The 16,529-nt window shown below is 37.7% G+C and overlaps 1 protein-coding gene across 1 annotated transcript in view; it reads right to left on the bottom strand.

Annotated features, from left to right (window-relative positions):
- The window catches only part of LOC128879099 (cuticlin-4), a 142,402-nt gene that overhangs the window by 6,140 nt on the left and 119,733 nt on the right, over positions 1 to 16,529 (bottom strand). The window contains exons 5-8 of the mRNA XM_054127987.1: positions 5,269 to 5,436; positions 4,237 to 4,442; positions 2,272 to 2,434; positions 533 to 718 (exon numbers count right to left, since the gene is read on the bottom strand). Coding sequence (XP_053983962.1) covers positions 533 to 718; positions 2,272 to 2,434; positions 4,237 to 4,442; positions 5,269 to 5,436 — 723 coding nt within the window. The remainder of the gene's footprint in view (positions 1 to 532; positions 719 to 2,271; positions 2,435 to 4,236; positions 4,443 to 5,268; positions 5,437 to 16,529) is intronic.

Here is a 16,529-nt window from a genome sequence, read left to right as displayed (position 1 = left end):
CGAAAATGTACAGTTTGATCTTCCATTTTCAATTTATCGTAAAATTTTTTCAAACTCAACCAAATCGATCAGTCTTTTGTTTAGTACGAAGCTAGAGTCCTTAGTTGTCAAATGACAGCAATCACGTGGTTGCAACTGACTCTAGTACTGCCAAAAGTAAACTACTGCCACGTGTTGCAGAAATGCATCACGACTTTTCCGACAGCCCAATAAATGGTCAGAGTCAATTTCTATGGTTCAGAACCCAAATCGCAAAATCGAAAGTTGGAGTCTCTTCGAATATAGTTATCAAGATTTCGAAGGTTGCTCCACCAATGGTTCCTACCCAATGTTTACAAAACCAAGCGTAATCCCACATGACTAATGTTCTCTGGTAAACCGTGATTTCGACACCCGACTTCTCAATTTCTCTCTTTCGTCATATGCCATTGAGGCTAGCTACTACATAGAACACCAGGAACGATAACTCGAAAATCGCGACGCTGTGCTACCGCGAAATACACCTAACGTTTGGAATACAAATGGGGCTCACCCTTTCTCTGAAGACATCATCGTTGAAGTCTGTTTTGGAGCCAATGTCCGAGGCTTCGTTCACGTAGAGCCCGCTGTACACCTCGATAGTGGCCGGTGTTCCTCCGTCCAGGCCTATCACACCCTTCGCCGAGTTGTCGTTCGTAGTATCCCTGCGTCGTCTCGTTATCGAATTACATGCCGGCGGCTGCAACAACGGAATATTGATCACTTTTGGAGACTTTCCAAACGACATTTCGCGACATACATCCTCGTTAACGTCCAACGGTTATATAACGCTCGTTCCATCTTTCCCGCGGTGGAATCTCGATTATCGCATGAAAACAACGTTAACCCTTTACGCTCAACAACATTTTCATTTCAGAGAATTCTAAACGATTTTTGGAATATTTGACATATTTCTTGCTACTAACGTACAATATTTTGATGTACAAATCTTCGTTAACCCTTTGCACTCGAGGCCTTTTTTTCTGGTATCTATTAGCAACTCAAGATGCTTTCTTAGTATTCTATTGCCACGAATGCTATGCCGCGTGAACATGCCCATTCGAAAACAACAAAAGAATATTTTAAATCACCGACACTGATGGAACATTACGGAACTGAACGGATACGGAACTAACGCGTTACGGATATGTGTAAGTAGACCTTCAAACTACGAGTCTGGCAGTAGTATGCCCCGTAGAACATCCAGCAAAAATCGTCCCGCGGGTCAAAAGGTTAAAAAGCAAAAATTCTTTAATATCAACACATCGGCTTAGGATGACGCACGTATGCGTTGAAATTTTCGTATATCTGTCTTAGAATGAATACATGTATAAAATACTATAAACGAAACACATTTTTATATGCGTGTATTCGAAACGATACAAACTCTAGAAACAATTTTTTGCTACAATTGTCGAGTGTGATCTAACGTTGGAGACATCGTCGAGAGGATAAAAGCATGTCGTTATTTCAAGGTGTACACTCCCTAACGTCTATAAAGCTTTTCAAGCTTGATACTCGGCTGTTTTAAAGATGACTGCTGCGGCACGAGCCCGGATGGGGCACGTATTCATTCTCCTGGGGCGGATGTGGTATACGTTTTGTGAATTTAACGGAAAAAAAAAATTAACAGATTTCACGCTCATCGTAAGAATCAAGAGATAGAAAATCAAACTCAGTAAAAAGCTTCTCTTCGTTAGCACCTCTCGTATTCCAGTATCTCATATCTATTCATTTGTCTCTATCCATGCTTCATTGTATGTTATAAACGTTACATTTCCATGTTAGCACCCCCCTTATTTGAAAAATAAAATGATTTTCAATCATAAAAAGGCTTCGAGTGCAAAGGGTTAATAAACAAAAATTCTCCTTTGATAAATTGCGATTTCGTTCGTTCGTTCGACAGAAGAAAACCAAGTGATGTGTGTGAAAAACGATGTAATAAGACACCAAATATAACAATGTATTGCAATGTGGTCGCTAATGACTAAAAATCTGATGCGACATTGAATAAATAAATTAAAAAAAAAAAAGAAGAGATAGAAAATCAAACTCAGTAAAAAGCTTTTCTTCGTTAGCACCCCTCGTATTCTACTATCTCGTATCCATCCATTTGTCCCTGTCTCTATCCATGCTTCATTGTATGTCACAAACGTTACATTTCCCTGTTAGCACCCCCCTTAATAAAATGATTTTAAAATCATGATGATTTGAAAATAAAATAATTTTCAATCATAAAAGAATTTTTCTTACCGTGTTGCTGCATCCTCCGTCGTGTTTCACGCACAATCTGACGTTACATTGATAGTAGACGCTCGCCGTGTATGGGAATTTGTGCGCTTGGAAGTTCACCTTCGCCTCCGTTTTGTCTTCGGTATAGGTGAACTGTCCCATAATTTCACCGTCGATCGGGCACCTACGATTACAATAAGATTGCTATAGCCATTTAACCTCAGACAATGGTTCTTCGTTCGTTTAAAAAACCGTAATTCAAGGAGAACAGGAAAATCGTTAAAGACTTGGTACATCAAATATTAAAAATCGAAATATATTTCTACCGCTAAAATAACTTTTCGAATGAACAAAATATTAGTCGTAAAGAATAGTCTTTTATAGCTGAAATACAAAAGCCATTAAAGTTTTCGTTTTATTTTCTTTATCGTCGCGAGTAACTTATTATTTCTTCACGTCTAAAATTCACACCGGACGAGTCGAGAGGGAAAGTGTTCGCGCGACCTGTTGACGTTGGATCAGCTGATTTGCTTATGAAAAGAAGTCAGTGAACCGGCCCGCTTTTGCATCCTGAATTCTGGCCCTTGAATAATTCATCGGACGCTCTGACGCGGCCAATTTATTCATACGAGTCAGAGAATTGTTCTTTCGAACATTTCTCTACCTATTATTAGACGCCTTTGCGATCAGAATGGAATATGACCGCGATAAATTCAAGTTAACCGTTGATATTCGTATCTATAGCGCGCTCAAAGAGTCTGGTTAAGAACTGGTTAACACGTTCATTGCCAGACTAAAACTCTTGAAAATTTCTACCGTGTTTAAATTTTCTTTACAGACTATTGGAAGCTGCGCAATGAAACATTTATTTTGGTATTTAGTTCTGTAACTTCATCAAAATTCAGGTATTTCGTGTGAATTCATTTTCTATGACACTTAACTTTCAGAATTAATACTTTACGTTTTTCAATGAAAAGCACTGTCATCCATATATGGGTGACGTGGCGATCAACGTTTTAAGGAAAAAGTTGTTTCAAATAACCTAATAATAAGTTGTTTCAATCGAACCACCCCTTTCAAGGACCACCAACATTTTTGGGACACCCTGTATACCCTCACTCCATGAAAATACTGTCTGAGTAGGTTTGGGATAGTATTTGGTGGTGATGGCAATGTTGAATAGTGTTAATGTATATTATGTCTAAAGCGAATATAATAATTGCAATTTTTCCTAACAAACAAAATATATTACGTTTCGAGCACAAGAAAAACATAATCTAAACATCGACGAAACTTTATTCTAACATCGTTGTAACATAAAATGCGTAAAACAAATAAAAACAATCATAGACAAAATGAAATGCAACTTCAGTGGAGGATACGTGAAAGGATTTCATATTTCATTCGATTTCTGAGTGCAGATCGAAATGGACGCAAAATTATTTCAACGCATTCTGGGATACATTCTCTGTTGAAATATTTACTATAATTTAACCTTTCATTTTACTACAAAAATAGATGTAATGAGAATATATGTACAATGTATACTGCAAATCAGTCACTGTAGAATAAGAAAAGAGGAAGCTTAGGATATGGGGTTTGCCCTCTGTAAAAATTACAGCTTATTCGTGACAATTTAGAAATAAAATCAAAACTCTTAATTAACAAAATTATATATTATTCTTTCGTTATACCCATTTCCAATATTCTCTCTTCGAAGAGGCACTCGTAAAAAAGCACTACATATTTTATAAGATTGTTGTAAGTTCTATCTTTTACGTTTCTACACCATTGGAATAAGGTTCTATTGATCTTTAGATTACGTTTTGCTAATCATCCGAAGAAGGATGGATACCTTGTGTTCGAAGCATTGTGTATTCTTTTAATAGTATCTACATATTTGAACATCCATTCATTTTAATTACTAATCGGTAAAAAGGAAGAAAATATTTCTAGTTATCCGTAAAATGTGCAATATGAAATTACCCTTCGTCGTTTATGAGTCTTTGCTCTCCCCATCCCAGGCCATCGCGTACCAGGCAATCAGAGATCTTCAAACCGAACATTTCCTGTTTGTCGATGCTAATGACCAAGGTCAGAGGGTCCCCGATCTTCACGTTCTCAGCCACTTGATGCCTCGTTGGATCTCCGCTGAAGATTTTCATCGTGCATCCTGGCATGGGAGCTGTCGCCTGTCAAGAACACGTATTACTTATTCTCTTGAGTACCTTTATATCGTCCAATCGTTCGTTACGTGGCTATTTTTGGTTAATCCTCTATAATTCAAACTGCTTTTCAAACGTAATGTTTACTAGACATTTATATAATCAGATTTAAATAATAAAATTTAAAAAAAAGCAACCTTCTATTTTTTTGAATCCCTTTATATCGCCCAATCGTTCGTTACGTGGCTATTTTTGGTTAATCTTCTATAATTCAAACTGCTTTTCAAACGTAATGTTTACTAAACATTTATATAATCAGATTTAAATAATAAAATTAAAAAAAAAAGCAATCTCCCAACTGTATCTAACTTGATGTGAGAAATTATAAAATAGTCGTTACAAGCAGGTTGTTTTTAGATCACGTTACGTAGTGCTTAAAATCGTAGTTGATGGATATTGGTAATAGAAAGAATATAGATAATGGGTTTGTAGTTTCATATACGCGCCAAGTTATGGATGATTAAATGTACGTTAAATAACTGTCGGGATAGGTGCACTTGTATAGGCTAACCAACAAATTAACCCTTTGGACTCGAGAGCTGACTCTCAGTCACCACTAGGTTTCCTTTAGGTTTAATTTCTTTGGAACTCGAAGAGTCAATAAAATGATTGTCGTCGAGGCAAAAGCGACCTGATTCTCAAATCTCAAATTAGAGATCTCATTTTTGAAGTCAATCTGAGCTTAGCATTCGTGACAATAGAATGCTAAGAAAGCATTTCGAGTTGCTGATAGATACCAGAAAAAAGGCCTCGAGCGCAAAGGGTTAAATCCAAAATAGAAGTGCACCCTTACCTGCAGCGGTAGCGACTGCAGCATGGCCACGTGGGTTTGGTCGTTCGTCACCACTTTATCTCGCGTCTGGTATCGACATCTCACGTGAAAACCTCTACCCTGGTTCGTCACCAATTTCAGGTGTGGCTGCACCACTATTGTGTTGAAGTATTCGATACCACCGTCATCCTGAAACAAAATTGAGAAAATACGATTAAGGAGTGTTCAAGCCCTTATTCGAATTCAGAAGCGTTGAATTTTATATTCTTCTAAATGTGTTTTGAACCGCTTTTGTTTGATCGATATGTATGACTCGGGACGATATAAATGACGTACACAAGAAACTTGAATAAAGCATTTCAAAGTATTATTAGTATTATATTTTTCTTCGAATTATTGGATACGTATTGTCAATTAACAAGGAGAATGCGTTATCGAACGATAACTGTAGAAATAAATCTCGCTACGTTCTAGAAACATAGGTTGTAATTACAGTAATGTGTCGTACAGTAACGAAATGTTTCTCACATTTCTAAACTTATAATTCTTAACACTAAACCTACCACAACCGGTCAAGCGAGTGTTTTCAATCTTTCGTATACAGTTCTTATATAGAATACATGTATAAGTTATATACAATTATTTCATGCAGTATTCAGTTTAGCACCAAGTGAAATATTTTTCCATTCAATTCAATATCACTGAAATATCATTTCTAGGCCAATTTAACTTCGACTTACGTTTCTTTTTATAACCTTTGTAAAGCTTGTTTCGCAAAAGGGATTTTCAGTATGTTTACGTAAAATAGAATGTACGTAAGGGCGCAGAAAATGTTTTTATATTTAGGCATATCTCCAGGTACAAAGAAAAACGTTGAGCTATGATTTCGTTCCGCGTTGTAATTGTTCGGTGATTATTCCAACACCGCCGACACGTTCGCGTTTCGGTGCAGTCTGTTGCAATTCCCTTAGCGTTTACGGTCGTTTTGGCCGCGGTAATCGCGAATGTGACTCCGATCACGTTTCGCTGGACTTTCAGTCCTGCAAGCAATCCGTCTGTCCTTGCACCCTGCCAGCAAAAAGCAAAAACCGGACCATTCGCGTTCGCTCCACGCGTTCACTCCTCTCGTCTCGCTTGTTCGCGTAGTCGAGAACAGTAGAAACTTGGACATCTCTCTTTAGAAGTATCTCCTTGCCTCTTTGTTCTTTCGCCTCTCATTCTTCGTGGAAGCTGGCGACATTGATTAATTTTATTAATTTTCCAGTGGTCTTGGCGCCGTTCGCCAGAAAATAACTCGCGAATCAAAGAGCTCGTGCAAGATTGCTCAAAGAATGTTTTATGACTCGGAGTAGCTAGTCTCGATTCTTCTGCCGGTCGAATGATCCTCGTTTTTCTCCCGCCATGCGTTACCGCTCGTGGGTATTTAATTTTCTTCTTCGACGAGCTCCTCTCGCAGCGCTCGAACGAGCCAGGCCCATTATCATTAATGTGAACAATAATCGCGGTTAATGAAGGTAATCGCAATCGAAGCTTCCTGCGGCTTCTGCGGACAATAAGTGTAATCGGTCAATAATGATGAGCCTTAAAGGACGCGGATGATGGCGCTTGGGCATCGTGGTCACGTGTTGCACGTATTTGCACGGTTCTTCGTTGCGTCGGAAGATCGATTGTGGTGTCATATCTATTTTGTCAGAAACGTTGATCGTACTTGTTGAGAGCCATTGACTATTTCTGATTAGCGTTCGTGATTACTAGACTGCGGATCTTTATGCAAAATAAAATCTTCGCAAACGTGCCTACAAAAATCGAATCCAAACAGGAGTTTATTTTGTTCTGCAAATATTATAACACGAACTTTACTTTTAATCTTTTTTATATTCTTGCATATTGTTTGCATTTTGTAGTTTCTTGCGCATTCAAATTTCCTATAAATGCATAAAGATCTGCAGTCTAGTGATTCCAAACTATCATGCAAAGACGACGAAGTAAAGTAACATAATAACGTGCGATAGTATATGTATAGAAAGGCTTTTCCAAGGAGGTTGTAGAGTAAACAGCATTATATTTCGCGTTTACTTGTAATCGCGTGTACTTTTACTTAAAATAAATAAATTTGGTATATTCCACATCAACTAATTATGGTTTATTTAAAAAACTGTGAAAACTGTCTATGCAAGATTTAATGTTGGCGTTGTTTTGGAATAAAAACAAGTCGAGGATTGCGTATTTATTTTGAGAATTTTAACCACAACAGATTGATTTTAACAGATCAAAGATTGCGTATTTATTTTGAGAATTTTAAAAACAAATCGAGGATTGCATATTTATCTTGAGAATTATAATAGAAAAATCGACTAAATGTACTGCATAATGGTCTTACGAGGATCATTTTCTCTTAAATGTTTTATTCTCAGTTATCACTTTTCTTGAACAAACACAAACTAACGCACTTGAACTGACAATTGTATGTCTCTCAGATACCAACTCTCCCCACTTCCTGCAAATTCTTATTTCTCTTGTTTGTAGTTTCGCTTGAGTAGCACCGGATCACAATTGTTTCTTAAATGAGATTTGCGGATTGTTTAAAAAAATTGTACCTTCGATACTGAACCATCGATGTTTATATAACGTTTCCAACTTTATATGACCCCTTACGAAATTAATCCAGACATGTGTTAAACTTGGGACGAATCCATGATTTAAATTTTTGTTTTTCAATTAATTATTTATACAGGTCGGATTAACATTAAGGTCATTAGCGACCACAAGGGTTTAACATATATAAATTATAAGTTTACATCGTTAAACTTAAGAATAATAATAAATACATTGGGTATAGAGTGATATGAAATTGTCTCGAACATAATGAGAAAGTGTGATACACATTTATGTGCCTGAGGAATAATAAAATTTGGGTTATGTTTGTATAATTATTGTACTAAAACGAATTATGTTTTCCTCGTGGAGACATCATATACATGTATACACATATATAAAGCAGACTAATGCTAGATCCTAAAGAACCATAATGCGTAAGCATATTTGACGCTTAAACTAAGGCGGTACTAAAACGAATGTTTGTATAATTATTGAGGCATTCATTTAAACTGTTGGGGATAGCCAAATGACGTCTTTGGGAGGAGTAAAGAGGACATTTTAGGATGAGATATTTAACCGAGAGCGGAGTATTACATTGAGTATTATATGATCTTGCAAAATCCTGTGTAAATGAATGAGATTGGTATGCCCTATGCGGAGTCGAGTGATGACTACCTGGTCTCTTTTATTTTCTATAGAGGGACAGTCAAGACTAAGAAAGTCTTGCCTTACCAAGAGTAAATCAGAGGGAGGAGAACTAGTCCATCTTGAATTCCGTACGACTTTAATTAATCTTTTCATTTGTTTAGTCAAATCTCTGTGAGAAGAGGATCGGTTTGAGGGAATTTCTTTAGAGGCCTTCTTAGTCGCAACGTCTGCAGTTTCATTGCCCAGTATCCCTACATGAGAGGGGATCCAGGAGAAAATGATTCCTTTATTAAGATTTTTGGCACTAATTAATGCGTTGAAAATGTATAATAATGGGATCTTGATTTTCAGGATTCGTTAAACTTTCCAAAACACTGGCGGATGCGATTTGAATTTGATTTCAAGGTTTCAGAGCACGTATCGTCTTCGTTTCTGTGGCCGTTAGTCTCCCCTGTTGACAGCCACGAAGCACGAGGTATTGCATAAGGTGTACCGAGGTTAGTATCGAGTTATTACTATCGCAGTTTGCGGCAATAGAGCAGAAGATACGGCTATAGAGCAAAGGTGCGAAATAACTGGATAAAATCGCGCATGAGTACGACTGCACGATCTAGGAAAGCGTTCCGTTCCGAGTGACATTGCAAAGCAACCACCGCGACCTTGGCACCGTGTTTCGCGAAGCTTCGGTCGCGTTGGTCGTTGCCGTACCGTTGTCATTATCGTCATTAACGTCTTGTTCTGGCTCTTCCTCTCTGGATTATTAAAACGCAAACAAAGTGCGATAAAAAGGCAGCTAACGCGTCGCCGTCGGAGCGAACTAATTTCGTTCGGGGAGAGGATGATCGTAGTCTATTTCGCGAACCCAATTAAGTCTCGGATCCGCGATACGATCTCCTGCGAATCAGGTATGAGATCATCTAGGTTGTTGCTACTCAACACTTCCGGGTTTGTAATTTCCATCCTTTGAGAAGTAAGATTCGCGGTGTTTCGGTATCGGAGCATCGTTCGCTCTACGACGATGTTCTAGGTAAGTGGACCCTGAAGTCTCGGTATTCGCTACGAATAAAGAAATTACTGGATGCGGATATGGAGAAGAGCCGACATTCTATCTGGGAGAAATGAACGATTAAAGAAGGTAAGCTAGGTTTGAGCATTATTAGCACTGGTATAACTGACTGCTATACTATCCCTGGCTTGGAGTCCACTTAGAACGATAAGTCCTTGGTGAAAGGATCGACGGTGACTACGGAAGACAATGGACAACTATAGTTTAGCGATCACTTACAGGCGGTGGACAAAATAATGCGAATGTGTACGAATACACTATAAAAGTGATTCCCACACTGTGAGCCGCGGCTCCCTGGGGATTTTGCAAATATTAACCCTTTGCGCTCGAAGCATTGTTCTATAGAATCAAATTCAGTCCATTTTTATAATAAGTTTCTGTGAAACCAAAAACTCTGCTTCGAATAGAAACATCTACGAATGTTCATGACTCAATGAATTATTATTTCAATTTATAATTAGTTGTATTCTGATAAAAGTAAAGTTGAAATTGTACATTCAAAAAATCAATTTTAAATTACATATGTCGCACTAGAAGCGCCACTCGAGCGCAAAGGGTTAAATATTAAAGCTTCATATAAGCCGTTTATTATGAAAAAGAGGTAAGTCCACATAATAAAAATGGAGTTAACGATGGATAAACTTTTATTCTGGTATTATCTTCATATTTTCATTCAATTTAGAGATCCATCTTTTCAAAATCGATACAATTCTCATAAAACGAAAGTTCTTCTCCATAAGAATTGCATTGCATTTCAAATGCAAAACTGTAAATATCTCGAAACAAAAAATAATGGACTTGCCCGATTTTCATAATAATTTAATTTTAATTTAATTTTATCGTTAGCTCCTTAAAAACCACTTATGCCAATAAAGTTTTTATTACAACTTATGTTTTTTCGCTCGATCATCCTACAATACATTCTTTCTCTGCTTGGCTGATTTTTAACCAACTTCGAAAAGGAAAAGGTTACTCGATTCGACATGTATATTTGTTTTCCTTCCTTCTACATCTTTCATAGAGTTAGTAAACGCGAAGGAACTGTCGCACGGCTAATTTTATACCTTCGTGCGAGTTCGCAAGCCCTTGGTAGAGTGTCCTCGGTGAGCCATGCTCGCAGTGGTTGCTTTCCATCTCTTTTGGACGTCTACAGGTATGACTCGTCGTTTGGCTCGAAATTACCTTTTACATCATTTTTCACAAGCATCGACAAAGACGGCATTCTCACCATAAATCTCGCAAATGAGTCGTTTTGCTTCTGCAGTAGTTTTCATTTGATTAAAGAATAGCAGTGTGCAGCGATGACGACGCGCTTTATCGGGCTCCATTCTCGATGGAACTAAAAATGCGATTGCAACGACAACTATGTTTCGTCATAAATCATATTCAATGTGGAATAGTTAACTCTGATGCTGCGCAGATGTCAACCATAAAAGTAAATCGCTGTTACCGTCGTCTATCCCGCGATTCAACGATGTTTTACATACAGCTAACATAGAACATAACGTTCCTTTAGGTTTAATTTCTTTGGAGCTCGAAATGTCCATAAAATGATGAATAAAATGTCGGTGAGGTAAAGGTGACCTTATTCTCAAATCTAGATAGCTTAGAATTCATAGCAATAGAATCCTAAGAAATATCTCGAGTTGCTGACAGATATCAGGAAAAAAGGCCTCGAGTGCAAAGGGTTAACTCTTCGCGGTCACCCGGAGTCAAAATGACCCCAAGCGCGACTTTAAGTTAGAATTGTTATACTATCAGTTATTAATTCTATGAAAATATATTAAAAATTGCCCGAGTTATGATTTGTTTTAGTAAACAATGATTTGTAACGCATTGTCTCCTTGCTGATTTTTTTTCGGCATTTTGAAAATTTTATAAAAATGTGTTGCCATGATATTCTCATTCTGAAAGGTTCAAACTAATATCCTGAATTTTTATGAGTCGTTCGGACCGATACTGGCAACGCGGCAATCGTTTAAACATGGCTGGGGTCATTGGGACCCCCTGTGACGTTATTTCCAGAACGTGTGACCTCGGAGGGTTAATAAAGTCATGGTTTATCGTTACTCGTACAACATTTACTTCACACCTTCCGTCATTCGAACAAGTAAAGACTCACTGTCATTAAAAAGTTGACATTCAAAGTGAGCATACCTGAAAGACATTCTTTCACAAATTCAACGTAAGGACATTGCTCACGCCATAACACGTAGTCGAAGGGACATACATGGCCGTATTTGATATTTCTGTTGACTTCTTTTGCTATCATACGATTGTGGTATCTTGGCTTCTATATTCAATGTATTTCTAAATTGCATACTTGGATTTTTATTCTCTCTGCGGACATTTTTCGTCTCTTTTCCTATTCCAGTTTGGTATGCATTTATTACAGCATCTAGTCCTTCATCTTTCCTCTTCTGTTTAATTCTTCCTTCTTCATTAATCAGCTGCTTCTCTATTCGTTCGAATGTAAAATCTTTATCGTCTAGTCTATAAATAGTTTGTACTAGATTGTCATATTCGACAGGAAATTTTCTTATCAATCGAAAGCATGTGAGTATTTCTGGAATGTCAAACCCTGCGTCTCTGATCAATAGCTTTTTCTCAATTTTAGTTGGAGAGTTGATCGTCTTACCAAGGTTCGTAAAAAGGAGCAATTATTTACGCGAGACGCACAGGGAGCTGTGTCAAGGAGTTCAAGATGTCTACGGTGGAGGCTCGATTGTTACCGAGAGAAGAAACGAGAAGAGAATAGAAGAGAATGGATGGTCGGATGCGGGACACGGAGGCTGCGCGAGGATTCTCGTGGCACACCGTGTATATCGAGCAGGCAACGACCTTCGACGAAGTGGCTGGCGTTCGACCTCAGCAAGGATACTCGCAATCTGCAGTGCATCGGCCCGAGAGCCTCGTCAGATCGCTGACTTTACGTTTCACACCTACCTAGCACAGCGAGGCACATCGCCTGCTATGGCCAGGCCCGTGTAAACCAGAGGCCTCTATTTGCAAGCTTGACCATGATTTCTCTTTCCGCGCACCGCAAATGCCCCGAAGGAGCGCGTCGCGTTGTCATACGATCCTGTATCCTGGCAAAAAACGACGACCGATTCGCACTTTTTCGCTAGCAGTATTCTATTGCTGCCTCCCAGACCAACCTGGCGAACGTGACGCATTTTTACGATTTCGCATTCTCCAGGGATGATTTTTCTGCGGTTCCCGTCAACCATACCCCTCGATCGCGATGGGAACAAGGAAAATTCCTCGAGTAGTCTGCTTCGACAACTAGCGTACACTATCATTCACAAGTGTCTCAGTAAAACAATGGCTTGGTACTGGCTTTGTAATAGAAAAACGTTGTGACTATGTGCACAATATTTGATTTTTTAATTAAAGCATTATGAAGTAAAAGCATTTTATGGTCGATGAATTTTGATTTTCAAATGTTTGGATCGAAGAGTTTTGGGAATGAGAAATATTGACATAGAAGCATGTTTGGTTTAGGCATTTTCAATTTGAAACTTTTGATAGTGAGTATTTTCCGATTGAGGAATTTTGGATTTCAAATATTTGGATCGAACCATTTTTTAAATGAAAAATATTGGCACAGGAGCACGTTGGGTTTAATGCATTTTCAGTTTGAAACATTCGGCAGTGAATATTTTCTGACTAATGCATTTAAACGTCTTAGGATTGAAGCATTTTACGATCGAGGAATTTTGGTTTTTCAAACGTTTGGATCGAACCATTTTAGGAATGAAAAATATTGACATATAAGTACGTTGGGTTCAATGCATTTTCAATTTGAAACTTTTAATAGTGAGTATTTTCTGTCTAATACATATACTAATACATATACTAATACTAATACATTTGAACGTTTGAGGATTGAAGCATTTTAGAAATGAAAAATATTAACATAAAAGCACCTTAGGTCCAATGCATTTTCAGTTTGAAAAATTGGGTAGTGAATATTTTTTGACTAATTGAATATTTTCTTCTTGTGTGTGCCTCGTGCAAATGATAAAATTCATTTCTTTTATTGTTCTTATATTATTTCAAAATTGTATATACATTTTTTCTCCTTCTCTATAAGACATTGTCTTAGGATCGAAGTATTTTACAATTAAAACATTTTGACTCTACATCTTTGGGATTGAATTATTTCAGGAAATAATCAGCTTGACGCTGGAAGTATTTTGTAATTAAAGCATTAAAAAATGAACGACGCGACGTACAGGTATTCGCAACAATCCAGAAACCACTTTGAATGTCTCTACATAAAATTAAACGACATTAGTAGCTTGACTTAAAAGGCATGCGAATTAGTCTAGATATTAGATTAGAGTAAAATATTAAGATCAAATGGATAAATATTATTATTATTATCCCGATACGTTACATCCATGATTAAACACAAAGGTGGTTTCGCAATGATCGGAAAGTGGTTTCACCTCAATTAAATCTAAGGTAGCCACCAGCATCTATACAGAGATACTTTAGTTGTACCGATAATATAATAAAAGGTTCTCGATCGGAATGCACCAACTGTGCAAATACTTATGAACGGTAGTGTATCTCTTTCGTACTATGTGTCTACTCGAGCAACTCTGTCTCCCTCGTGACCACCCAGACCTGTTTCTCTTTATTAGCATTTCAAACGTTGCAGCTGGAACACAATAATTCAAGACCTACCTCTGAAGATTTTCTAAAGACCTTCGTCGTTTTTTTATCATCGAGGATAAGGTTTAAGTTCGCAGCCATAAAATACGATGTGTGCTTGAGTTACGTCCAACCGCTTTTCGAACGTTGAAAATGGGATACGATCATTCACAGAAAATCAGAAATTAAGAAAGTAATAGCTCTTCGAATGTCTAATCGAATAACGAGTTCGCGATTTGAAACTTTAAGATTTAAAGGTAAGAAAGAGTAAGGGGAGAAATAGGTTCATGACCACGTTTTTTAAGTGATTTGCATGAATTTATTTAGCAAGAAAGGAATGCATATAATTTAATTAAGAACCTACATCCGGAGTAATATCATTGTTTAAAGTATCTTTTTATTGCAAAAAAAAGGTTATACAAAAATGACAAAAAATTATGCTCTTTCGTTTGAACACACCTAAAAAAGCGATATATAATTTTTTCAGGGGGAATATAGGTTCATATAGAAGAAAGATGCGTCTTTAAAGTAAATTTTAATCTCTATTGATTTCAAATGAAAACTATGGCCCTCAGAATGTACGCAAAACAGCTACGTTTGATGGTGACCTCCGAAGGGTGGCAGCTGATATCTTTTATATTTTTTGAGGCAATACTTCCAAAAAATCACAATATTTGCTTGAATATATGTATGAAATGTTTTTAAAGTTTCATTACATTATATGAATTCCTTTCTTGCTAAATAAATTCATGCAAATCATTAAAAAAAAGGAGTTATCAACCTATTTCTCCCCTTACTTTTTCTAACCTTTAAATCTTAAAGTTCCAAATCGCGAGCTCATTATTCGATTGGACATTCGAAGAGCTATTACTTTCTTAATTTCTGATTTTCTGTGAATGATTGCATCCCATTTTCAACGTTCGAAAAGCGGATGGACGTAACTCAAGCACACATGGTATTTTATTGCTGCGAACTTAATCCTTACCCTCGATGATAAAAAAACGACGAAGGTCTTTAGAAAATCTTCAGAGGTAGGTCTTGAATTATTGTAGTTTTCGTAAAAATCCGACAACGCACGGATCGAACGAGTCTGGTAGACATGCGTCACTCGCACCTTTTTTTTTGTAAATTGCCTGTATTTCAATCTCGTTTCGTTTCTTAGATATATTACACCAAAGAAGACTTGAAACCTGCGTGTTTTACTTAGCTCTATATTCAACTTTATTTTTTTAAACCCACAGGAGAGATTGCAATTGCATTGGAGATTTTTGAAGGTTTCTTTCGAACGTTCTACTGTCAATTTTGTGATAATATTAGGGAACGGAGGGTGATTTGACGCTCGGTGATGTAACATAGACGTTAATAGATTAGAAGGCTTGCTCAGCGGGAGGTGCTAAAACTCGCGTTTGCACGATAACGCAACTGTTCTTTCGCGTTGGTAATCATGTAGATTTCAAAGTTGGGCGGTGCTGGAATACTCGCCCGGATCATTTTTAATGCTCGATAGATCGGATCAGCTCGGCACTGGATGATGGAGTGCTTCCACCTGAATCCGTATTACCACAAATTGCCAGGATCATTACCGAAGGTCGATGTCGACGCAATAAGCGTGCTTCCTGTACACCGTGGTTACCACTAGATGTAGGTGCTCATTGCTCGGTTGAGGTCACATGGGCTCTCGATTAATCCCTATCCACGACGTTACGTAACGACCCGTTGCCATCGATCTTCGTCTTAGATCACATTGGCAATTTTATCGAGGACTCGCAGCCTCTTCGCGTTATTCCTCTATCTTTATCTTCATCCCTCTACCTATGTACACGCGATGATTCTCTGATCGTCGGCGTTGATGCGATTCACTCGGAGATCATGGTTCTCTTGTTCGATCATGTCTGAAAAGATATTGGAATAACAGTAACCTCTAAGTTTCTCACGAGTATATTAATCGGAGAACGGAGAAAGATTCGACCTTAGGTCGCAAGGCGGAGGCTGGACGGTCACTTTTCACTCGTGATAATATTCCTCGCATCTACCGCATAGAATGAACTTTCTCATCGGATTTATATACGTTTGTAGGTAGTTAGCTCTGCTCCTTAGCAGCTGACAATTCATGTGATGCCAAAATTTCCATTTTGTTTTAAATGTCTGCACTGTTTGAACAAAAATTGAACGACAAGGCAGAGTTAAGTAAACGCTAGACGCAGTTCCATCCATGACTGTATTTGTCACGATTCTGACAAGATCCTATAGATCTGGATTAGGTTAATCGCGATAGGAAAGAAACTCAAGCTTTCAAGTTCTTTCGCGA

Source organism: Hylaeus volcanicus, chromosome 1, assembly GCF_026283585.1.
Source record: "Hylaeus volcanicus isolate JK05 chromosome 1, UHH_iyHylVolc1.0_haploid, whole genome shotgun sequence".
Classification (NCBI taxonomy): Eukaryota; Metazoa; Arthropoda; class Insecta; order Hymenoptera; family Colletidae; genus Hylaeus; species Hylaeus volcanicus.
The sequence above is the reverse complement of the archived record's forward strand: the minus strand, read 5'-3'. Positions and strand labels throughout refer to the sequence as shown.